The sequence below is a fragment of the Phyllobates terribilis genome, unplaced genomic scaffold (genome assembly GCF_046119375.1).
Source record: "Phyllobates terribilis strain yellow unplaced genomic scaffold, ASM4611937v1 Scaffold_7__3_contigs__length_470593459, whole genome shotgun sequence".
Taxonomy (NCBI): domain Eukaryota; kingdom Metazoa; phylum Chordata; class Amphibia; order Anura; family Dendrobatidae; genus Phyllobates; species Phyllobates terribilis.
In genome coordinates, this window is record NW_027362767.1 from 439,766,113 (window position 1) to 439,790,910 (window position 24,798).

General features: G+C 48.6%; 1 protein-coding gene across 2 annotated transcripts in view; it reads left to right on the forward strand.

Moving 5' to 3' along the window:
* DACH2 (dachshund family transcription factor 2) overlaps positions 1-24,798 on the forward strand; it is a 359,667-nt gene that overhangs the window by 310,784 nt on the left and 24,085 nt on the right. For both annotated transcript variants that reach the window (XM_073642174.1, XM_073642175.1), the window contains 4 exons: positions 17,135-17,280; positions 17,676-17,823; positions 20,915-21,058; positions 21,881-21,946. In XM_073642174.1, coding sequence (XP_073498275.1) covers positions 17,135-17,280; positions 17,676-17,823; positions 20,915-21,058; positions 21,881-21,946 — 504 coding nt within the window. The remainder of the gene's footprint in view (positions 1-17,134; positions 17,281-17,675; positions 17,824-20,914; positions 21,059-21,880; positions 21,947-24,798) is intronic.

Genomic DNA, 24,798 nt, shown 5'->3' on the forward strand with positions numbered 1-24,798 from the left:
TGCTCCTGATAACGTCAGAAAGGATAGTCTGGACAAGATACATTGTGACAAACCTTACGCTGTGTGAGTGCCACAAGTTTTCATCCTTGTCGCCATTTTTCCTCATATTCTTCCCAATTGCACTTGCAGGTTCAGGAAGTTTTCACAAAATTAAAACTGCTCTTGATTTTTGTCTTCTACTATTTTTGCTTCTTTTTAGAGAAAAAAGCAGTATATCTTAAAAGGCTGCATGCAACTTTAATATTTGGGCAAAAATTTCTGGCATCCAATAAATCTTTCCAGGAGGGACTGAAATAAAATTGCGCTAAAAATGCAGCATTTATTTCAAAATTACAAAAATGAATTGTCCACAAACTCCTGGATTATAAAAATTCATGTCCACAATGGTGAACAGCAAACAAATAATACAGACAAGTATGAAACAGACTTCAAAACAGGCACAAATTAGAGTGGGTCTCCAAGAATGTAATAAAGTGGCCCCCCGTTATGTAATTCGATCAGCAGCTCGTCCTAGTCATGTGTCAGGATGGACTGCAGTCTGGAGAAACACAGACCAGTGTCTCAACAGGCAGAGGAGCTGTATAAGCGCACGAGGAGCAGGGCTGTGACATGAGAAGAAATAAATTGTCTCCTCGGCTGACTGAGTACAGAGACATTGTGCTCAGTCAGCCGAGGTGTATATGTATTTCTTGTGATGTCACGGCCTAGCTCCTCGTGCTCTTATACAGCTCCTCTGCCAGTTGAGACACTGGTCTGTGTTTCTCCAGACTGCAGCCCATCCCGACACAAGACTAGGACGGGCTGCTGATTGAATTACCTGATGGGGCTATTTTATTACATTCTTGGAAACCCTCCTTAAAATAAGAATTTGGCACAAAACAAAAATAGCTTTAAAATAGGAAAAACTGGAAGAAAGAGGCAATTGCAATAATGAGGCTATATTTATTATAAAGTTGGAGAACTTCTTGTTACACAAGGTTTGTTTCCATAGACTGGACACCGCCCCTTTAAGTCTTTATGGCATTATTAAACCAGTGATTACAGGGCTACCCTGCCCGCCGCCTTCCTTGCTGTAGACCCGCGTGTTCTGCATTGCCGCTGTCGTCGCCGGAGATTTTATGTCCTTCTCTCAGCAGAGTTTTCGTAGTAAATGGGCACAAGACACACAAGTCATTTGGTAGCCGGGCGGCTGTTAGCGAGGAGCAGCGAACGCCACGACACAGGTCACAAGCACAAGGACATATATTATTACTGGAGAACAATGGCGCAACCAATCTGAACCTTAATGGGGCCATTCAGCAACGAAGTAATTCACCCCGGCGGAAGTGCGTCTGCGGCTCCAGACAAGCAGCACCTTAAACATTTGCTGGGTGATTGCGGTGTCTGCACCGGTGATTGATATGGGGAAGAGTCTGCTCCGAATATCATCTCCATACAACACAGGAAACATGTCCTTCTGGAATTATACTCTACTCACCTCCAAAGCTGCATTTACAGGAACACCACAGATAACACACTGATAACACGGAGTACAGATAATGTATTAGATGTCACCTGCAGTCCTATGTAACACCACAGATAACACAGTGATAACACTGAGTACAGATAATGTAGTAGATGTCACCTGCAGTCCTATGTAACACTACAGATAACACAGTGATAACTCTCTGAGTACAGATAATGTAGTAGATGTCACCTGCAGTCCTATGTAACACCACAGATAACACTGTGATGATTCTCTGATTACAGATAATGTAGTAGATGTCACCTGCAGTCCTATGTAACACCACAGATAACACAGAGATAACACTGTGAGTACAGATAATGTAGTAGATGTGACCTGCAGTCCCATGTAACACCCCAGATCACAGTGCAGTGTGTAGATCCCCATTAATTGATTGCTTTGTGCTGAGTTGATACAATGTTGGTACTGCTCCTTCCGGTGATGATACAATGTATCCGGTACAGCTCCTCCTGGTGATGATACAATGTATCCAGTACTGCTTCTCCTAGCAATGATACAATGTATCTGGTACTGCTCCTTCCGGTGATGATACAATGTATCTGGTACTGCTCCTTCCGGTGATGATGCAATGTATCCGGTACTGCTTCTCCTGGTGATGATACAATGTATCTGGTACTGCTTCTCTTGGTGATAATACAATGTATCTGGTACTGCTCCTTCCGGTGATAATACAATGTATCCGGTACTGCTTCTCCTGGTGATGATGCAATGTATCTGGGACTGCTTCTCTTGGTGATAATACAATGTATCTGGTACTGCTTCTCCTGGTGATGATACAATGTATCCGTTACTGCTCCTCCTGGTGATGATATAATGTATCTGGTACTGCTCCTCCTGGTGATGATACAATGTATCCGGTACTGCTCCTCCTGGTGATGATACAATGTATCCGGTACTGCTTCTCCTGGTGATGATACAATGTATCTGGTACTGCTCCTCCTGGTGATGATACAATGTATCCGGTACTGCTCCTCCTGGTGATGATACAATGTATCCGGTACTGCTTCTCCTGGTGATGATACAATGTATCTGGTACTGCTCCTCCTGGTGATGATACAATGTATCCGGTACTGCTCCTCCTGGTGATGATACAATGTATCTGGTACTGCTCCTCCTGGTGATGATACAATGTATCCGGTACTGCTCCTCCTGGTGATGATACAATGTATCCGGTACTGCTTCTCCTGGTGATGATACAATGTATCTGGTACTGCTCCTCCTGGTGATGATACAATGTATCCGGTACTGCTCCTCCTGGTGATGGTACAATGTATCTGGTACTGCTCCTCCTGGTGATGATACAATGTATCCGTTATTGCTCCTCCTGGTGATGATACAATGTATACGGTACTGCTTCTCCTGGTGATGATACAATGTATCCGGTTCTGCTCCTCCTGGTGATGATACACTGTATCCGTTACTGCTCCTCCTGGTGATGGTACAATGTATCCGTTACTGCTCCTCCTGGTGATGATACACTGTATCCGTTACTGCTCCTCCTGGTGATGATACAATGTATCCGGTTCTGCTCCTCCTGGTGATGATACACTGTATCCGTTACTGCTCCTCCTGGTGATGGTACAATGTATCCAGTACTGCTCCTCCTGGTGATGATACAATGTATCCGTTAGATACGTGTGAACGTTGGCGCGCTCCTGGCGTTCTTGCAGCCGGTGCCGCCCGCTGACGCCTTTGTTCCCTTCTCACCAGATATTTACAGCGAAACATTTTCCCAGTGATTGAATTTTCAGAGTAGTAAAATCGCGAAGAGAAATCTCCCTCCCAGCAGCTTTACTGCTCCCCAGACGCCGAGCTCCGAACCTTGTATCTGTGAGGACGCAAACAGAATATTGCTAAAAATATAGATCTATTTTACCGCGTTAACCGGCTTTGCGGCCGCACAGAGGACGCGCTCACTGCGCCGCCGGGACCGCCACTCGTTCGGGCACTATTTTATGAAAGTGTGGTGGCGTAATGTGCCGCTGCTGCTCGACACCGCTGCTTTATAAAGGTTATTTTCCATCTATACAGCAGATTACAGCCGCCATTACTTTCTGCACTACTTGCGTTTAATGGATGGCGGGGGACGTCATATTTCTGAAGTCTGCGTGGGCGGCCCCTTATAACCTGCCCGATAAAGTAGTAAAATAACCCTTAATAAAGTAGGAATAATTACTCGGGGGCCGGAGACTGGAAGCTTTGCTGTGCGCCAGGTTATGGAGCGGTAAGCTCTCGCCGCAGGCCGGAGACATCTCGTGCCCGGTGTTATGGGGGGAGCAGGTTAAGGGGCATTTAATTTTATAAAAGCTACTTACAATGTTTTCTTTGTGCGGAGAAATCGCCCTAGAAATTGTCAGAGGGTTTTTATGGCGCATTGTAAATGACCCTTCAGCAGCTCGTGGCGAGAAGCTCGGCGTGATCCTGGATACATTCATCACCAGATCTCTGCTTGCTGTCAGTGAATCGGAACATGCTCATTTTTACTTCTCACAGCTGAGGTTTTGTCACAGTTGTATCCAGTATCTGTCCCTCGTCCTGACAGTTGGGTGGACTAGCTCTGGACTATGATGTAGGTGGGGGTGAAATCAGCAGCAAATCCACATTAAAGTCCAGATCCTGCAGCTGATTTGCAACAAAAATTCCTCCCCATAGAATAACGGATGTGTCAGTCTGATAATTCATCCACTTGGTTTAGCTCACAGAACATTGCACAGACTGGATACCATTGTAGCAAACCCTCAGCTGTGATAGTTTTGGGTGGGAGTCTCAAAGAAGTTTCATTGTATCTTCTTCTGTACACAAGGTTTTACATCATGATTCCTAGCAATCTTTACATTTAATAAGTAATAACAGAAAACTATATCTACTATACAGAGGACTGCCGCTCCATGCTGCACAGACTTGTCTTAAATGGATTGTCCAGTGCTAGAGAATGGTGGCTACAAGTTCCAGAAACAGATCGGCACCTGTCCGTGGCTTGTGTCTGCTTTCAAAGTAAATTCCCCAGAGCTGCCGGACCCCAAACAGACAACCATGCTGCTGTATTTTGGAAGAAAACAGCCATTTTTTAATCCAGACATCCCCTTTAAGTCTTTCCATTTTTCTGCTCAGAGGAAATAAATTAATTTAAGAATTCAAAAAAGAGATTAGAATTCTTCTTCTTCTTCCATCTTACATTCAACATCTTCTCGGAAGTTTTTCCTCTGCTACATAAACTGGCCGAGCGGTGATCTCCGAGTCGACTATGGAGTCATAAAAGGACGATCCCGTACCCCCCGAACACTTCAGAAAGGGGCCAAGTATTTGGGGAGGGGCTAGCTTTGAGTCCCTTTGTGGCCACCTTTTGGGGGTTGTTTTTATGGCCGCAGTGACGTCGGTAAATACGTGACGTGACTTTCTGGGTCCCCGTCCCTTTACGTTCTGCCGCTTTTCCTCCGTTCTCTTGTGATAACATTTATATAACTTTAATGAGAAAATCCGTCATCCACAATTGGACTGATTTCTTTTTTACTCCTTTGATGCGGACGATCTGACAATCGCACAGATCTACGAGGGGTTTTTCTTCGTTAACGGCTTCTGTTTATATAAATATTAATGAAGCGTTAATGTTGGTGTTCGCGGTTCGCTCGCTGTAAGTGGGAGAGAAGCTGCTGACACAGCACCAGGATTATAGCTGGAAATGAAATCCTCGCTGCACTGTGTGCGCAGAGACATCTGTCGCCCCATATGGGTTCATAAATATTTGTATCAAACTTGTTTTGGAGGCGCCGCCGCTCGCACGGAGCCGAGGTGCAGAGGAGTCGCAGCTTGTGTAAATCTAAGGTACAACCCACTTGATACTTTTATTTCTCCCCCCCCAAATCTAATTCTCTTGTCTTTGAGATGTCATCTCTGGCGAGTCCCAGCGTGGACTGGAGGATGCTGAGAGTATTCCCTGTGTCCGTAGTCAGGGGCAAGACTAAGACAGTTGCTCTGCTAGGGTCATAAAACTACACGTAGTGCCCCTTGGGCGGACACTTAGGAGGGTCCGACCCCCTTGACTCTATTTCCAAGGGCTTTGAAAAAGGGTTCAGACAGGGACCAGCGGTAGAGGATATGTGGCACGCTATATTTTGTCCCTGATGGTGATTTTTGGGTGTCTTTAGTGTCTATAATCTTAGTGTATAGAAGTCCTTCCTGCTGATTGTTTCCTTTTAATAAGGTGTAAATGTAACCATTCACACTGACTATTGAGGTGCTGAGTCCTGTAAGCAGAGCGAGATTAAGGAATAAATTGTGTGTCCAGAGAATTAGGTGTAATAACAAAACCTAAATAATGCCGCCATTGCCCATAAAATAGTATCATACAGCTGGATTCCACCGGAATAATAAGCGGAGGGTGTCCAGATGCAATGGACCCGCCGACCTGGACAGGCAGAAGCTCGAGGACAACTTGACCCTCTATAGATCAGGTCCTGGCTAATGTGATCTTCAGGAGAGGAGGAGGGGGGCCGACTTGTTTCCATCGCTGTAACTATGTAACAAGGTGACGCTTATGTATCATCCTCCTATAGATCCAGTGTATTATTGTCATAACCACTGTAAATGCTGCCATCTGCGCAGTGCCCCGCGATGTCACCGCCGTCCTGGACAGCTGCCACTTCGTACATTAATATGGCGAGAAAACGTCCTTATTTGTTGGAGGCGATAAATTGCTGATATTTTCTGGGTTAATTACAAGATAAATAACGAGGCTGTAAAATATGTAAAGTAACGATGCCAAGAGGCTGATAACAGAGTAAGGTGTGACCCCACTTACACGGCCGTGTTTCATGGATAGAGCATATACCTGTTATGTTCTGTGGGATTTTCAGATGGTCCTTCCTTCTTTGTAAGATTAATAATCAGGTTGTCCGATTCACAGATCAATCTCGCACGTCTGCGAATGAGTCCGTGATGTAACAGATGCCGCATAGATGCCGTCTATGTGCTGTCCAGATGGAAGAACGGGGTCAGGATATGTCCTTTAGAGCGTTTCTGAAACTGAATATAATTGATATCGTGCTCCATTAACATCCAGAGCTGCACTCCGCTGGTTGTGCTTGAAGACGGACTGTAGATTGCGCCACCCAGTGGTGAGACCCGTGGCATAACTGTTTGCCTCTAACTGTATAACAGCCAGCGGAGCTCCCACAATGCATTGCTCACTGCTGGAAACAGAGAAGTGGCAGAGTTATGAATGCAGCTCCGGATGTGACTCAGTATAAGACAAAAAGAACTCAGTTTTTGCTTTTGTAAATTCTTCTTTTCCGTTGCGCCTATAAAAGTCCATTTTCTCCTTTGTTCATCTGTACTATTTTCTCTGTTCTCCATTGTGTCCGTGGTTTTTGGAATCCAGATATTTGTTGCCTATTTATTATTTGTGACTTTTTAAAAAGCAGCAGAATTTATGCCCAAATGCATTTCAGTCCCCCCTGCCACCTAAACCTCAATGTTGAGAGATCGTGGGACTTTTTGCTCTAAAAAGACACAAAAAAGTTAAGTAAAAAAAATAAAGAACAGTGTTGATTTTACACAAAATTCATGGACTGGGTGCTCAGTGACTGACCACAAGACAAAAAAGAAAAGTGTCTGAAAACAAAGGCAAATGATGAATCGTTGTTCATGATGCTGTAGCTTCAGAGCTGAAATCTCCCATTATTCCCAGCGTCCTGTGGTGACTTGTATTCTGGGAAGGAGCCCTCTCGGACTCGGAGGCCTGGGTGCGCCCCTGTACCCTTCACTAAATTGTCCGTTTCTTAATTTTCTTCTTGCTGGTGGAGCTTCCCTTTATGTCTCCATGGTTACAGCCTGTAGTGATTGATACATTGCATCTCTGACATTCCATTGCTTGTCCCGCACTGGTGTAATGTTATTGATGGGCGCTGACGTCTCATCTTTGCTCGGCTCCGCCGTATTGAATTGGTCGTAAAACGGAGCCCTCCACTTTATGACCCTCGGCACCCCCACGGCTCCGCGGCCGCAGCTTTCATACTTAATAGGTTCTCTGATTTTAGGACAGAACGTCTTCTCCAAATGACACAAACGAGAAAGTCAAAGGAGGAGGAAAATCACCGTAATGTGGCGTCTGTACCAAGGACTGAGACTAAATGCGGGCGCCCTAATTGCCTGCAGCGTCCAGGGGCGCAGGAAGTGTCTGCATTTAGGAGAACGTATTGAATAAAGAGGAAATTCTATAATGTGACATGAAACACCAAATCCAAAGCCTGCAAATGCGGAATATGGCACAAAAAGCAATTCTTTATTTGCCCCTCACCTTGGCAATAAGTGGGCATATTGGTGTTATTTGATAATTGCAATCTGGGCCTCTAAAAAAAAAATCTATGATATATATATATATATATCTATATATATATATCTATATATATATATATATATATATATATATCTATATCCCTGAGGCTAGGTGACAACCACTAATAGGTGCGGGTACAGTCCCCCCGAGGGTTGTCACCCAGCTGTCTGGAGAGTCTAAATGACATGAAATTGTTCTTTGCCGTGTAGTTACTTCCTTTCACCTGTTGACTGTGTGTCAGTCTTTACTGTACCTTTGGCTTTCTACTCATGAACCAGGAGGCTCAGGATGAACAGAGCTACATAGGCCTGTTCCAGAGAGGGCAGTGGTGCAGGATATTTTGAGAATGCACACAAAAAAAATTAGTCAATGGGTTGTTCTGCATCAACAAGTAAATGATGATGTGGGGTCTGCGCATACCCGCCAGGACACTTGCACAATGGCTGCGGTTGCCTCCCAATGCAGAAGACTGACAGCCTCTTTAAAGAGGCCACATATAAAACTGGTGAAGACGAGGGACTGGGCACACGGCATTCTGTGGGTCTCACCCTGCTGCCAATTTTAATTGGGTTCCACTTTCTCCTACTACTCATACGGAGCGGTGGCGGCTCACGCAGTCAGTATTATGGGATTGGATCCCATCACTTGCACATTTATCCTCCATGTTTCCCAGCGCGATTCCAATCTGAAAGAAATCTGATGGATGGGCCGGGGTTGATCCTCCCCAATACGCTGCCCCATAATCCGCTCCTCGTAAGCCATCACCGGGGCTGAGCGCGGCGTGACCTTGGTCTGCAAAACATGTTTGCTTAGCACAAAAACTTAATCATAAGAAGTGATAAGTAGAATCTTTCTTTTTTACTGCTCCTTTTTTTCCATCTTGGAGCTGGAAATTTATGGCTTGGGGGACAGGTAGGATATGAACAATGGGCGCAATGGAGTCCAGGGTTATCTCATCTGTGCACAAATGCTGTTAAAAATCGATGTGACCTCTGCTGCACTGTCATCCCAATTCCCACCCTCTGCGTCCTATTTGTCTTTCTCTGGATGCTCGGATCTGTGCGCTGTCTGCGGCCGTCTCTCTTGGGCCAGATTATCAAAATGAATCATTGCCCGCACACCTCTTATTTTTCTATTTATTTTCCAGCTCCTGACTCGCAGCCGTGAAATATGAGACTTTTTGCATTTGATCCTCGCCGCAGCCGGCAGCACCTAATTTCGCCATGTCTCTTTCTTTTTAACGGAGAGTAATGTTATTTTGAAACTTCAATCTTTAGTGCATGGAAACACTGGAGTCTCTGCAGTCGCTGGTCCTCGCCATCAATAGTTATTCCCAGGGGCAGAATGCACCGTAAGCCGCGTACCCTCCGCCGGTCAGGCTGCAGATGTAGCGGTCAGCTATGGCGGAGGATAGTCCACACCTGGTGGAACCATGGACAAAATGCTCCATTCAAGCCATAGATGTGATTCATTCACAGACAGCAAGCAGAGGTCTAGAAAATCCTGACACATTGAAGCGCAGGATCTATTTCTACAGAAATGGAGGACTTTATTATACATGTCATATGTGCATATGACTTAACCCTTTGGTAAAATGTCCATTTCACATCCTGATCGAGGAGATGATCGGCTGTTGGTGAATTGCAATGTTTGAGGTGGAAAATCTGTACAGAACCGACACATCCAGGACCCCAGACTGATACAAGTTACCTGCACTAATACATTGTAACAAAGCCTCTGCACAGAGGGGAGATGAGCTCACATAGGATTAATTAGATTGGATACAATTGTAGCAAACACTCAGTTGTCAGAAGAATTCAGTGTGTAACCGTTTTTCAGCCACTGGATGGAAACAATCAGTGATTCCTTTCGCTAACAGCAAAGACGCTGAAAATTGTAAACAATTGAAAAAAAAAACGTTTATTGGGAAGTTGTAGAACTTTTTGGCACACGATGATTATGTTTAATTTACAGAGAACCTCTTTAGAGACATACTTATGTTTTATTTTGGGTCCAGCTGTTGAGACCCCCAACTGTTAGCCGCCATCCAACGATGGGTTATAATGGTCATTGTTTCTGTTGATTTGGGGGGGTCTCAGCTCTGGACCCCACTGATGATACTGTCTTCTCACAAAGGTGCACACCCACTTTATTTAGTAAATACAAATCTAGTTTTTGCAGTTGAGAAACTGCTGCAGAACCTCTTTGCACTCCTAAGTAAGAGTCCTGAAACAAAGTAACTTGTATCTGCCTTTCCCAGGTAAATTCCCACCAGGATTATTCCGGTCCCGAAATCTATCATCAGAGCGCAGCGTCTAAATAAACCAAGAGCGCAGAGTAAGTGTCGCCGTCAGCCGCCCATATTAATGCCATTCGTCACTGGTTAATATAGATGGCGAAATAAAGATACATTGTAACATTGTGTTCCTGATAGACGAGCGCCAAAGCAGCACTAAACGGCGAGACGTAGAGGGAGCTGCCGCCACTTTCCCGGGTCTTAATCTTGGGAGATAATTCTGGAGACGGTCGGTTTAATGCGAGCGTCGCCTGTGATAAATACCCACCCTCATCCGGATGAGAAATAAATACCAGGCGAATACAAAACCGCCGCAACAGACGAGCCGTGTTCTCTGTCAGCAGACGTCTGGTAATGGAGATCTCGGCTGTCGCACAAGTGCCTGAGGAATGAGTCTGCCGCAGAGCGCGGCACGACCGGCGCAGTCCCGCCATTTAATCATGTCCCGATCAGAACCGATTCACCCGTCCCCGAGGGAGTTTTAAAAAGAAAAGAAAAAAAAATGTAATTCTGCCGACGTCTAATTGTAAATCTCAGCATTAATATGACAAGTGTGTATGAGAAATGGAGCCATAAGGAGACGACGTGCAATGGCCTCCTACAAGACAAATGGATCAGGTGCTCGGCTCCGTATATTCCGAGGAAGGTTTCCCAAAAAGCAATTGCAGCTGAAATTCTCTCCATAACCTTTTTTATGTGCCAGATGTATCGCTGTGATGTATTTTACTGTGCGGCTCCTCTGAAAATGACTCATTTTAAATAGTATCCGAAACATTATTTCAGCGTAGTTTATGCGCCGCGATGAATCCGACAGGGAAATTGGACGCTTGTCAAACTACTTTTTTCTTCCAGCGACAATATAATGTTTTGGGGGTTTTTTTCTACATAGAATTGGGGCCATCGTTACAGATACCGTTCACTCGGGGGCGGCTGACGGCACCAGAGACGGAGCATTGGGCTGTGCGGTTACAGATGGGTCTGTGCGCTCAGGACGTATGAGGCCATGTTCATGTGCAGGAGTCCGGACAACTGATCTTCTGATTAGTTCATTTTTTATGTGATTTCCCCTTTAATCGATGCATTTGTGCAGAGACATTTTTTATTTTGCAGTTAAAAATGTAACTGCGCTTTTTAGATGTATTTTTTTCCAATGCTCCTTTTGGGCACAAGTTTTCATTTGCTTGAACTGTTAAACGCAGCAGATTTTCTGAACATACAAAAAATCCAATAAGTGGGAACACGGCCTGACAGCAGCAGGAACAGGGACACCTCATTGAGGCCGTTATTACAGATTGGTCTGGACACTCGGGCGCTTCATTGGGGTTGACGTTACAGATTGTTCTGGATTCTCGAGCGGCTCATTGGGTGTCATGCAAGGTGTGGGAAAGACTTAGTGCAACACAAAGGGAACAGGGAAAGGGAGCCCAGACTCTAGGGAAAGGGGGGCGTGGAGACCTGATAGGCTGATCTCATATCACCCTGTCTCCACTAACATCCCTGTATTGGCTCTTCACCAGTCGCCGCACACGAACCTCGTCCTGTCTTTCCCTGGCGTTTGGCCCTGGCTAAGGAAGGGAGGGGGGTGAGAGCTAGTCGATCCCCACTGACCACTAAAGACAACAAAGGGGAACAAACAAGGGAAGATAGCTTGGCATATAGTCGACTTCAGAAAGATGAACACCCGTCCTCATAGCTCCAGAGAGGATGAAGGAATGCACTTGCTCCCAGCCTTCACAAGGGGTCATGTGAGTATCGTCGGCACCTCCCTCTCGCAGACAGCAGGTATTTATACACCCAGGCCAGGGTGTTAATTAGCCAGAGAAAGGTAGTCGCTGGGTCCTAGACAGACAGCCTCTAAGAAGGTGTCTGCAATGCAAAACGTAGAGATCTCCTGCAGCCAACTGCGGGGTGACTGTCAGTCACTTCTGACACACCCGTGACATTGGGGCTGTCATTACAGATTGGTCTGGACACTCGAACACCTCATTGGGGCTGTCGTTACAGATTGGTCTGAACACTCGGACATCTCATTGGGGCTCATATTACAGATTGGTCTGGACACTCAGGCACCTCATTGGAGCTGTCGTTACAGATTGGTCTGGACACTCGGACACCTCATTGGGGCTGACATTACAGATTGTTCTGGACTCTTGGGTGGCTCATTGGGGCTGACATTACAGATTGTTCTGGACTCTTGGGCGGCTCATTGGGGCTGTTGTTACAGATTGGTCTGGACACTCGGACACCTCATTGGGGCTGTCGTTACAGATTGGTCTGGACATTCGGACACCTCATTGGGGCTGTCGTTACAGATTGGTCTGGACACTCGCACACCTTATTGGGGCTGACATTACAGATTGTTCTGGACTCTCAGGCGGCTCATTGGGGCTGTCGTTACAGATTGGTCTGGACACTCGGACACCTCATTGGGGCTGACATTACAGATTGTTCTGGACTCTTGGGCGGCTCATTGGGGCTGACATTACAGATTGGTCTGGACTCTTGGGCGGCTCATTGGGGCTGACATTACAGATTGGTCTGGACTCTTGGGCGGCTCATTGGGGCTGTTGTTACAGATTGGTCTGGACACTCGGACACCTCATTGGGGCTGACATTACAGATTGGTCTGGACACTCGGACATCTCATTGGGGCTGACATTACAGATTGGTCTGGACTCTCGGGTGGCTCATTGGGGCTGACATTACAGATTGGTCTGGACACTCGGACATCTCATTGGGGCTGACATTACAGATTGGTCTGGACTCTCAGGCGGCTCATTGGGGCTGTCGTTACAGATTGGTCTGGACACTCGGACACCTCATTGGGGCTGACATTACAGATTGTTCTGGACTCTTGGGCGGCTCATTGGGGCTGACATTACAGATTGGTCTGGACTCTTGGGCGGCTCATTGGGGCTGACATTACAGATTGGTCTGGACTCTTGGGCGGCTCATTGGGGCTGTTGTTACAGATTGGTCTGGACACTCGGACACCTCATTGGGGCTGACATTACAGATTGGTCTGGACACTCGGACATCTCATTGGGGCTGACATTACAGATTGGTCTGGACTCTCGGGCGGCTCATTGGGGCTGTCGTTACAGATTGGTCTGGACTCTAGGGTGGCTCATTGGGGCTGACATTACAGATTGGTCTGGACTCTCGGGCAGCTCATTGGGGCTGTCGTTACAGATTGGTCTGGACACTCGGACACCTCATTGGGGCTGACATTACAGATTGGTCTGGACACTCGGACATCTCATTGGGGCTGACATTACAGATTGGTCTGGACTCTCGGGTGGCTCATTGGGGCTGACATTACAGATTGGTCTGGACACTCGGACATCTCATTGGGGCTGTCGTTACAGATTGGTCTGGACTCTCGGGTGGCTCATTGGGGCTGACATTACAGATTGGTCTGGACACTCGGACATCTCATTGGGGCTGACATTACAGATTGGTCTGGACTCTCGGGCGGCTCATTGGGGCTGTCGTTACAGATTGGTCTGGACTCTAGGGTGGCTCATTGGGGCTGACATTACAGATTGGTCTGGACTCTCGGGCAGCTCATTGGGGCTGTCGTTACAGATTGGTCTGGACACTCGGACACCTCATTGGGGCTGACATTACAGATTGGTCTGGACACTCGTACATCTCATTGGGGCTGACATTACAGATTGGTCTGGACTCGGGTGGCTCATTGGGGCTGACATTACAGATTGGTCTGGACACTCGGACATCTCATTGGGGCTGTCGTTACAGATTGGTCTGGACACTCGGACACCTCATTGGGTCTCTTGATTGATGCAGCAGAGTTTGAGAACATGGTTTCGAGTTCCTGTAATCTGACATTAGTGGGAATTGTCGGTATAAAAAATGATAGGACGGTTAATAAAAAAAGTAGGACTCCTGTAAGGGTGGAAATCCACTGTTACCCCGGAATCTGCGTCTGTTCCTTTTGGTTTTGTTTTGATCTGTGAGAAGTCGGAGGATTGTGACCATAATGGGGGCAAATTGCTGCTGGTTACATGAAGCTTCACGACTGGTTCACATTTCAGTTCCATTTTTTTCTCTTGTGAATTATGGACGCAGTCTCCAGCCGACCTCCGGTCTCGTGACCTGAGCTAGCAGCATCATGTATGACGACGATGATACCATTTGGGTTTGGGTCAGGAATTGCACAGTGTGAATTAGACTTCTGGAGATACATTTCCTCATCACTCCCTTCTAATATGCTATGTTTTCATTTTTAAGATCTCTGCTCGCTGTCAGTGTCTGTCTTTTGTTTTACTACATTCACACATCCATGTGTCACGGGCCGAGTAAGAACCACAGGGCCTGGATTGTCCGCCGACTCCTGACCCGAGCTCCACGGATATCTCCAGGCATCGTGGTTCCTTCTCGGACCGTGACACCTGGATGTGTGACTGCCGTATTACACCCAAATACATAAATCCATCCAGATCTAATCCGGCTGTATTTCTATCCAGTCCACACAATCATCTGTAGGCAAAACAATCCAGACTGATACATTCTACCTGCACTGATACATTGTAGCAAACGATCCAGGCAGGAGACAGCTTTGTGCTGCCCACATGTTTACATTACATAGGATTATGTAGACAAGATGCAATGGTACCAAACCCTCCTCTGGGCGATTGTATTGTGTCTGTACCGATTTTAAGACTGTGGATTAATAAAAGGAACATCCCTGTTCACTGACAACAAACAGAGATCTTCAAAATACTGGGGCGAAAATTAACAAAACCAAAGTACTTTATAGAGCTCTTTCATCTATCCTCTGTAATGCTTTGTCCAGATCTGCAATTTATTACAGTGAATGTATTTGTGTAGGATGAGAAATGCAGCAACTACAGTTATACAGTGTGAACGATGCCCTACAGCTCCTCCCATCCCTGTGTCACTTCTGCTTCACCTGCAGCTCTTCCCATCCCTGTGCCACTTCTGCTCCACCTGCAGCTCTTCCCATCCCTGTGCCACTTCTGCTCCACCTGCAGCTCCTCCTATCCCTGTGGCACTTCTGCTCCACCTGCAGCTCCTCCCATCCCTGTGCCACTTCTGCTCCACCTGCAGCTCCTCCCATCCCTGTGCCACTTCTGCTCCACCTGCAGCTCCTCCCATCCCTGTGCCACTTCTGCACACCTGAAGCTCTTCCAATCCCTGTGCCACATCTGCTCCACCTGCAGCTCCTCCAGTTCCTGTGCCACTTCTGCTCCACCTGCAGCTCCTCCTGTCCCTGCGCCACTTCTGCTCCACCTGCAGCTCCTCCCGTCCCTCTGGCACTTCTGCTCCACCTGCAGCTCATCCTGTCCTTGTGGCACTTCTGCTCCACCTGCAGCTCATCCTGTCCTTGTGGCACTTCTGCTCCACCTGCAGCTCCTCCCATCCTTGCGCCACCTCTGCTCCACCTGCATCTCCTCCCATCCCTGCACCACTTCTGCTCCACCTGCATCTCCTACCATCCCTGCTCCACTTCTGCTCTACCTGCATATCCTCCCATCCCTGCTCCACCTGCAGCTTCTACCATCCCTGCTCCACTTCTGCTCCACCTGCAGCTTCTACCATCCCTGCGCCACTTCTGCTCCACTTGCAGCTTCTCCCATCGATGCGCCACTTCTGCTGCTCCTCCTACCTCTGCGCCACTTCTGCTCCACCTGCAGCTCCTCCCATCCCTGCAACACTTCTGCTCCACCTGCAGCTCTTCCCATCCCTGTGCCACTTCTGCTCCACCTGCAGCTCCACCCATCTCTGTGCCACTACTGCTGCAGCTCTTCCCATCCCTGTGCCACTTCTGCTCCACCTGCAGCTCTTCCCGTCCCTGTTGCACTTCAGCTCCACCTGCAGCTCCTCCCGTCCCTGTGGCACTTCTGCCCCACCTGCAGCTCCTCCCGACCCTGTGGCACTTCTGCTCCACCTGCAGCTCCTCCCGTCCCTGTGCCACATCTACTCCACCTGCTGCTCCTCCTGTCCCTGTGCCACTTCTGCTCCACCTGCAGCTCCTCCTGTCCCTGCGCCACTTCTGCTCTACCTGCAGGTCCTCCCGTCCCTGTGCCACATCTGCTCCACCTGCTGCTCCTCCTGTCCCTGTGCCACTTCTGCTCCACCTGCAGCTCCTCCTGTCCCTGCGCCACTTCTGCTCTACCTGCAGGTCCTCCTGTCCCTGCGCCACTTCTGCTCTACCTATAGGTCCTCCCGTCCCTGTGCCACTTCTGCTCCACCTGCAGCTCCTCCCATCCTTGCACCACCTCTGCTCCACCTGCATCTCCTCGCATCCCTGCGCCACTTCTGCTCCACCTGCATATCCTACCATCCCTGCTCCACCTGCAGCTTCTACCATCCCTGCTCCACTTCTGCTCCACCTGCAGCTTCTCCCATCGATGCGCCACTTCTGCTGCTCCTCCTGCCTCTGCGCCACTTCTGCTCCACCTGCAGCTCCTCCCATCCCTGCAACACTTCTGCTCCACTTGCAGATTCTCCCATCGATGCGCCACTTCTGCTGCTGCTCCTCCTACCTCTGCGCCACTTCTGCTCCACCTGCAGCTCCTCCCATCCCTGCAACACTTCTGCTCCACCTGCTGCTTCTCCCATCACTGCGCCATTTCTGCTCCACCTGCATCTCCTCCCATCCCTGCTCCACCTGCTGCTTTTCCCACCTCTGCACCACTTCTGCTCCACCTGTAGCTCCATTTGAGGATGCACCCGGTTAATTACGGTTTTCTCCCCTGTTGCCCCATGGGGAGGCTCACTGGAGACACTGCGTGACTTCAAGTTTTCTTTAAAGTTTGAAACTTTGTAAGTAACTTAAGAAGACTCTTAGTGACATTGGTGGAAGCAGAGTCCTGATGCCGCGGCGCCCTGCGGAGGCCCGTGTGATGGATTCTTCCCGGTGGCTGTATTTCTGGCCGCCCGTATAAACCTCTCAGCTCCTAACGACTTTCCTTCCTCCTCGTTATTGCAGACGAAATCCAAATCGCCATCCCCTTCATAAAACCGACCCTGGAGAAAGTCCACCTGGCTGGACAGACCTTACCGCCCGGATTCCCAGCGCCATTCCTCTTCGCGGACGGGCTGTCATCCGTGGAAACGCTTCTCACCAACATTCAGGTATCTGTCGGGGGGGGGGAAATCCAATCAGGGGCGGGCACTTAAAGGGCCGGCGCTCTGTAGAGGAAGCCGAGCCGCTGAATAACGAGAAGATCTTCAGCTTTGTTTTTCTGTTTCGCTGCTTGCTGTCAGTGAATTGAGTTCTTGTTCACATTGTGCTGATGGGTTTGATTTATTGTATCGTTTAGTTAGTAAAGGTTTGCGCTGCTTCTGGGGATTTCCTAGAGTGGATACAATTGTAACAACCCCTCAGCTGTGAGCAGGACTATTTCAGGATCGGCTTTTGGCCTCTGAATGTGATCAGCGAGTGGTTTTTCGGTACATCTGCCGGTGAATGACCAGAATCTGCGGTGTCACCAACTCTGTTTTACAGCAATTCTCTCTTCTTTTTTTAGGGTCTTCTTAAAGTCGCAGTGGACAACGCCAGAGTACAAGAAAAGCAGATCCAGCAGGAAAAGAAAGAGTTAAAAATGGAGCTGTGCCGAGAGAGGGAACTGAGGGAAAACCTGGAGCGGCAGCTGACAGCCGAACTACAGAGCCGAGGTGAGTGCTGCCCCCGACGGACCCCCGGATGCAGAGGAAGAGGGATTACTGCCCGAGCAGGAATTGGGGGCAAGGGGGACCCCGGGAATATTCAGTGCAGCTGTGATGTCATCCGCTCAGGACGTGACCTCATACATCCGACTCCACCAATTATCTTGATGCTTCTTCTGGCAAGTTTTGCAAAGATGAGAATGATTTTCCACTACAACAATCACTCCCATCATCCAATTGTCAAAGCGATCAGGCAGGATCTCAGATGAGTCCCAGCGTTCAGTAACTGCTCTGATCCTGCAGGGTTATGTGGCCATTGCATGGCGGTGTGATTTGGCATCTGTATGGCGGTATTACATAGGGAACAACTCATAATCTAAGTTCTGCCCCAATTTCTGAGCTGTTCTGTTACCCAGAAGGTGTCACCTGACCTGAGCACTGCGTGGCGGGGGTTATCTGCGCTGTGTGGCGGGGGTTATCTGCGCAGCGTGTCGGGGGTTATCGGCGTTATCGGCGCAGCGTGTCGGGGGTTATCGGCGCAGCGTGTCGGGGGTTATCTGCACAGTGTGGCGGTACTGTATGTGCACATCACCCTTCTCTTTCTGCCCGGTCTTGCACGGTCGCGGATCCCTGCTTCGCCTTGTCCCAGATTTTGATTCATAAAGTTCGGGGATTTACAGACTCGTTTCCTTCTCTCCATATTTTTTTCTGAATCATCAGGATTTAAACCGTTCCCTCCATCTCTCCGGCCGGAGATGATCTGATATATACAAATGGAAGGAAACGAGACTTTATATATCAGTGACACGTAGTAAAACGACTGCTGTGAAATATGGCGGTGGCGGCGGCAGCGAGCGCGGACTCCATCATTAGTCTTAATTACACGCACTTACTCATTGCGAGAAACGTATTTATAACTAGTTCTGCTGCCGGAGAATACGACGACGTCTCCTGCCCGATACAATGTAACGCAGTGATGCAGCGGCACATTGGTAGATATTATCAGGGGGTCCGCAGGTCGAGACCCCCACTGATTCCCAGGACGCAGGGCTGTGGAGGCTCAGACAATGCACAAACCTCCCATGTGGCCGTTCTTATGGATTCTTTACCTCCGTGCAAAAATGTAGCGTCAGATAAACCAATAGCCGCGGCGAAAAATCTCCACCCGGCGCCTCATGGAGGCGCTGCACTCTGGAGATCGGAGGGGTCAGCAATAGCCTGACTGCTTTTGGCTGCTACTAGACCCCAGGATTTCTGTGTCACCCCCTGATCAGCGGTTTGCTAAAACTGCAGGCCCCCTTTAAGAAATTATTCAAGTCTTCAAGGAAAAAGTAAAACTCCACCAAGAAAAGTAAATTAGAGAGCAGACACAGATTACACCAGAGTAAGGAAAGAGACCTCAGATGGCGTGTCGGGAAACAGTCACTTCAAGGGTGGAGTAAGGAAAGAGACCTTTCACATTCTTTATGTGATCGTACTCCAGTCCCCCCCCAATACCTGGAGTGATTTCATGCAAGACTGCACTTTTTTACTCTGATTTTGTGATATTTTTAGAGGAACATTTGACTTTTTGAACTGAAACAAAAAAGTCATAGACACAAATAAATAACATTTTTGATTTTGCGCAAAATCCATAAATCAAAAGCGCCACTGATAGGAATATGGGGACAAAAAAAGAAAAGGGACTTAAAAAAAATGTTGAATTGGGCCCTAAATCTGTGGAAAAAGACAATTATTGCTTGTAATGCTTATTGACTATGTCTCTTGCTCTAGTCACATCCAGAGCTGCAATCATGATGGAGCATTTATATTGGCGGCACAGTCAAAAATTGCTTCCAAATCGGTTTCTGCTGGCCATGATCACATGCTTTTTTTCCAGATTTAACACATTTTAAATTTTACACCTGTAAAAAACAAGTATCGCCAAACAGTGCACAGAGGCAGAAAGGTGTCTTGTGAATGCAGCCTATATTCCTATGTCGCGGTTGTGCTGCGGTTACATGCTGTGCTGCGGTTACATGCTGTGCTGCGGTTATATGCTGAGGTTCCTGGCCGCGCTTCGGTTCCTGGCCGCGCTTCGGGTTCCTGGCCGCGCTTCGGGTTCCTGGCCGCGCTTCGGGTTCCTGGCCGCGCTTCGGTTGCTGGCCGCGCTTCGGTTCCTGTCTGTGCTGCAGTTTTTTAAGCTGCGCTGCGGTTCCTTGCCGCGCTTTGGTTCCTGACCGCGCTGCAGTTTTTGAAGCTGCGCTGCGGTTCCTTGCCGCGCTTTGGTTCCTGACCGCGCTGCAGTTTTTGAAGCGGCGCTGCGGTTCCTGGCCGCGCTTTGGTTCCTGACCGCGCTGCAGTTTTTGAAGCGGCGCTTCGGTTCCTGGCCGCGCTTCGGTTCCTGACTGCGCTGCCGTTTTTGAAGCGGCTCTGCGGTTCCTTGCCGCGCTTCGGTTCCTGGCTGCGCTCGGTGCATTGCCGCAGGTTTTCGGAGCTTCACTTTTGCTCGCCGCAGCAGTTTGCTCTAGAACTTCTTACAGGACTTTTCCTGTCTGATCTCTGAACCCTCATTCTGCTGGTTTCCAGTAAACTCTTAAGCTGCAGAGCTGAAATCTTACTGCTGTCATTTACCCTGTGGCTCCTGCCGTGCGATGCAGCTCTGGGTGTGAATAGAGTAGATGTAACTTAAAAAGTAAAAGAAGAAAAATGGAGGCTGCTGGTCTGAGGTCTGCAGTCCCCGGTACCTGGCGCCTCGTGGATGTCGCCGGTGGGGATTGATCTCTAGACGTCGTCACATTGTATCAGCGCAGGTTCACAGGTGTTCAGGATAAACACAATTTCCCGCATTTCCAGCTTGATGTGGAAGCGGTTAGAGGATGCGGCAGCGGCGGTTACTGTGGGTTTAGTCGGCGGCTCGGAGTCGCTTCCAGCGTCGTCTGCCCGAGAGGTAAATGGATTATAGTCACAACCTCGATCTGCTGCCGCTATTACCTGGAGAAAGTGATTATCGCAGAGTGCAGCGGCGCGGGGGGACGCGCTCAGCAAGGCGGCTTGTCTGGGAGAATATTCCTGGGAGAGCGCGGATGACCGTAACGCCGACAACTCTTGTGTCTTACAGCGACAATTCAGAAGCGCTTGAAAAAAGAGAAGAAAGCGAAAAGAAAATTACAAGAAGCCCTGGAATTCGAGTCGAAACGACGAGAACAAGTGGAGCAGGCACTCAAGCAAGCGACGGCGGGAGACGGCCTCCGGATGCTGAACGGTAACGACCCCGCAGGCAGGCCGGAGCTGAAGAGCGGCACCGGGAGGGAGATCAGGGACCAGACACTGAACGCGGGGGAGGGGAACATCTCTATACATACAGCAAGCTACTGTGAGGTCATGTGTTACATAGGACTGCAGGTGACCTCTACTACATGATCAGTACTCTGAGAGTTATCACTGTTATCTGTGGTGTTACATAGGACTGCAGGTGACGTTTACTACATGATTAGTACTCAGGGAGCCATCACTGTGTTATCGGTGGTGTTACATAGGACTGCTGGTGACATCTACTACATTATCTGTACTCAGAGAGTTATCACTGTGTTATCTGTGGTGTTACATAGGACTGCAGGTGACATCTACTACATTATCTGTATTCAGAGAGTCATCACTGTGTTATCGGTGGTGTTACATAGGACTGCTTCTGACATCTCCTACATTATCTGTACTCAGAGAGTTATCACTGTGTTATCGGTGGTGTTACATAGGACTGCAGGTTAAATTAGAAATTAATCTTGGCCTCACATATTTGCATTTCTCGGCTTTCTAATAGAGTTTTCATTCTCTGTTGGAGAGTGGAAACTTTTTGATAATCCCCATTACGATCCCACAGCTGATGGTTTGGTCCATACCATACTTGGCAGCAGCAATCCTCCTTCTGTTGTGATTTGTTTGTTACAATGTATCAGTCTGGAGTCTCTTTAGCTCTCAGAGGATTGTCTAGTGTTTGTGCAATTGCAACGGACCCTCAGCTGTGGAAAGCATTGGGTCAGATTGGTGTTGAGCCTCAGTTCACACATTCTTATGTTTTGTCTTTCAGATGCTTGTATTCCCGACATGGAGACAGAGCACAACGGCTCGCAGCACGACAGCCCGCCCATGCAAGGTAACGGATGAGGGTCCGCCGTGGCGCAGGATTAGCCGCGCTTTCCCTTAAACCCCCAGAATTGAGCTTGTCACGGCCTCTTTATTGCCCTGTGTCACCGGCTCTGCGCAGCCCCGTAATTTACTGCTCTGCCGGAGATTGCGGCTCAGCCGCTCCGCATCACAATGTGGCATCTTTTTTATTTTTATTTGACCTTTTGCATTCAGCGGATTTGTGCGACAGGACGGGCGACGGTTTCACAAGTGACGTGTGTGAATGTAAAGATGTCGTGGTTAATCGTGACCCAGAGCGCGGGATCTGTTCGCTTCATCAGTCAATTAAAGGGACGGTCCACGGATTAACGAAGCCACGGTGGGGATTTATTAGATTCTCCGCAGCAGATGAGCGAGAATCCGAGACGTAAAGGGTCAAAGAAAACATTTCAAAAGTTGTTCCATCCTGGTTAAAGAAATCTCACTGTACAGAGAACGCTCTATAAGATGCACGGATGGAAACAATGTATCGCTGGTGTATAGTTTATGTATCTCCAATGTCCAGAGCTCGTGTCCGGCCTCTTTCTTGACATTGATGAGGCTCTTGTATCTGTCAGACATTTGCCTCATATTCTAATTCCCAGATCGGAACATTCATCTACTTCCAGTTTTTCACTATTTTTCCATTAAGGTCGGAGTTCTCCTCCTTGCGCAATCTTTGATTTTTAAGAGGGTCCCTGATAATAAAACCTCACCAGAGAAGTGTCTCCCTGTCGGGATCCCCAGCGATCAGCTGTAATCTGTGGAGATCTGTGGTGTTACACATTCACGATCCCTGCAGCGCTCCCCCTGGAGAAGTCCAGTATTACATGCTGCCCATTCAAGTCTGTGCCATGCAGGGCAGGACGGGTGCACCAAGAAGAGACCCTCGTTATAACCGCGTCAGTCAGGGCAGGAGATGAGGATCCTGATTGGAGGACTCCCCTCCAATAGGTTTATATTCTGGACCCCCCATGAGGGCCGGTTATAGCCAGCAGCGCCCCCCACTGTCGGCCGTTGGCCTTTCTTGTCCCGTTGTCTCAGATTTGCAGTAAACGCCCAAATCAATGATTTTAGTAAATGACATTGAGGCACAATTCAGGCAGCGGCAAAAGACCTTTTTTTTTTTTTTCTTTTCTTAATTTTTTTGCTGGCAAAAGCAAATTAAATTAGAGAATCTCGCACCAGTCTGAAGCGCGCGGCAGCCATTAGCCGGAGCGTAATATTTTCTCTTTACTGCTCGCTGCCATTTAGTTATTATCCTATTGGAAATCTAATTATAAACCTTTTACTCCCCAGTCAAACTTCGGCGTTTCTGCAAGCTTAGCACTGACAAGTGAATTCATTACATTTGATTGCTCGCACCCGGATTGACTGAACTTCTCTCCGAGACCTAAAAGCCCGTTCAGTTTCTCCGATTCCCTGTTTGCACATTAGTGGAACAGCTCCTTTAATTAATTAGTATGAACAGCAGTAACATGAACTGCTGAACAGAAAATAACTTCCTTTTATGATCGCGGCGAGAATTTCCTTCTCTTTTCTTTTTTTTTTCCTCGCCCGTTCTACCTTTTTAGTTAAGTTTTGGTTTTGTTTTATTGGCGCAATCTGCATCCGATATAAAGTGTAGAAACACGGAGGCCTGACGAGCGCGGAGAGACCGGAGCGAGACGCCTTCCACCCTGCAGGGCGCTTTATGGATGCTTCTTAAAGGGCAACGCTCCATTATTTCTTGCACTTTCCGATCCTAGGCTCCCACCATTCACCCGAGAACTGCTGAAGTTCTGCAAAATGCTGATCTGTAGGGATCCTCAAGGCGCTGGTGCAGCATGCAGTGCAGGTGCAGCAGACTCACTGGCTGCATGCAGTGCAGGTGCAGCAGACTGACTGGCTGCATGCAGTGCAGGTGCAGCAGACTCGCTGTCTGCATGCAGTGCAGGTGCAGCAGACTGACTGGCTGCATGCAGTGCAGGTGCAGCAGACTCACTGGCTGCATGCAGCGCAGGTGCAGCAGACTCGCTGGCTGCATGCAGCGCAGGTGCAGCAGACTCGCTGGCTGCATGCAGCGCAGGTGCAGCAGACTCACTGGCTGCATGCAGCGCAGGTGCAGCAGACTCACTGGCTGCATGCAGCGCAGGTGCAGCAGACTCACTGGCTGCATGCAGCGCAGGTGCAGCAGACTCACTGGCTGCATGCAGCGCAGGTGCAGCAGACTCACTGGCTGCATGCAGCGCAGGTGCAGCAGACTCACTGGCTGCATGCAGTGCAGGTACAGCAGACTCACTGGCTGCATGCAGCGCAGGTGCAGCAGACTCACTGGCTGCATGCAGCGCAGGTGCAGCAGACTCACTGGCTGCATGCAGTGCAGGTACAGCAGACTCACTGGCTGCATGCAGTGCAGGTACAGCAGACTCGCTGGCCGCATGTAGTGCAGGTACAGCATACTCACTGGACGCATGTAGTGCAGGTACAGCACACTCACTGGACGCATGTAGCGCAGGTACAGCAGACTCACTGGCTGAACACGGCACACTTATGGCCTCTTAGCCCATGGTGAATAGTAGGGAGCACTCCCAGGTGTGCACAGCTGTACATGGGCTGCATGGCTTGTTGGCCAGTGTAACCGGATGTGTCGGACATATTCTACACCCCTCTACCCTCCCTCTGTGCAGAATGATAAGCAGACGCTGCCGCTCGTCTCCACTCATGTTCTGATGATACGAGATCCGGGCACTCTGATGGAGTCGTTGTTGGGAACATGTTTAAAGCTTCATCTACATCTTCTCCACATAATGGATTCCTGTATACGTGTGAGCAGAGCGCTCCACAGAGATGGACGCCCCC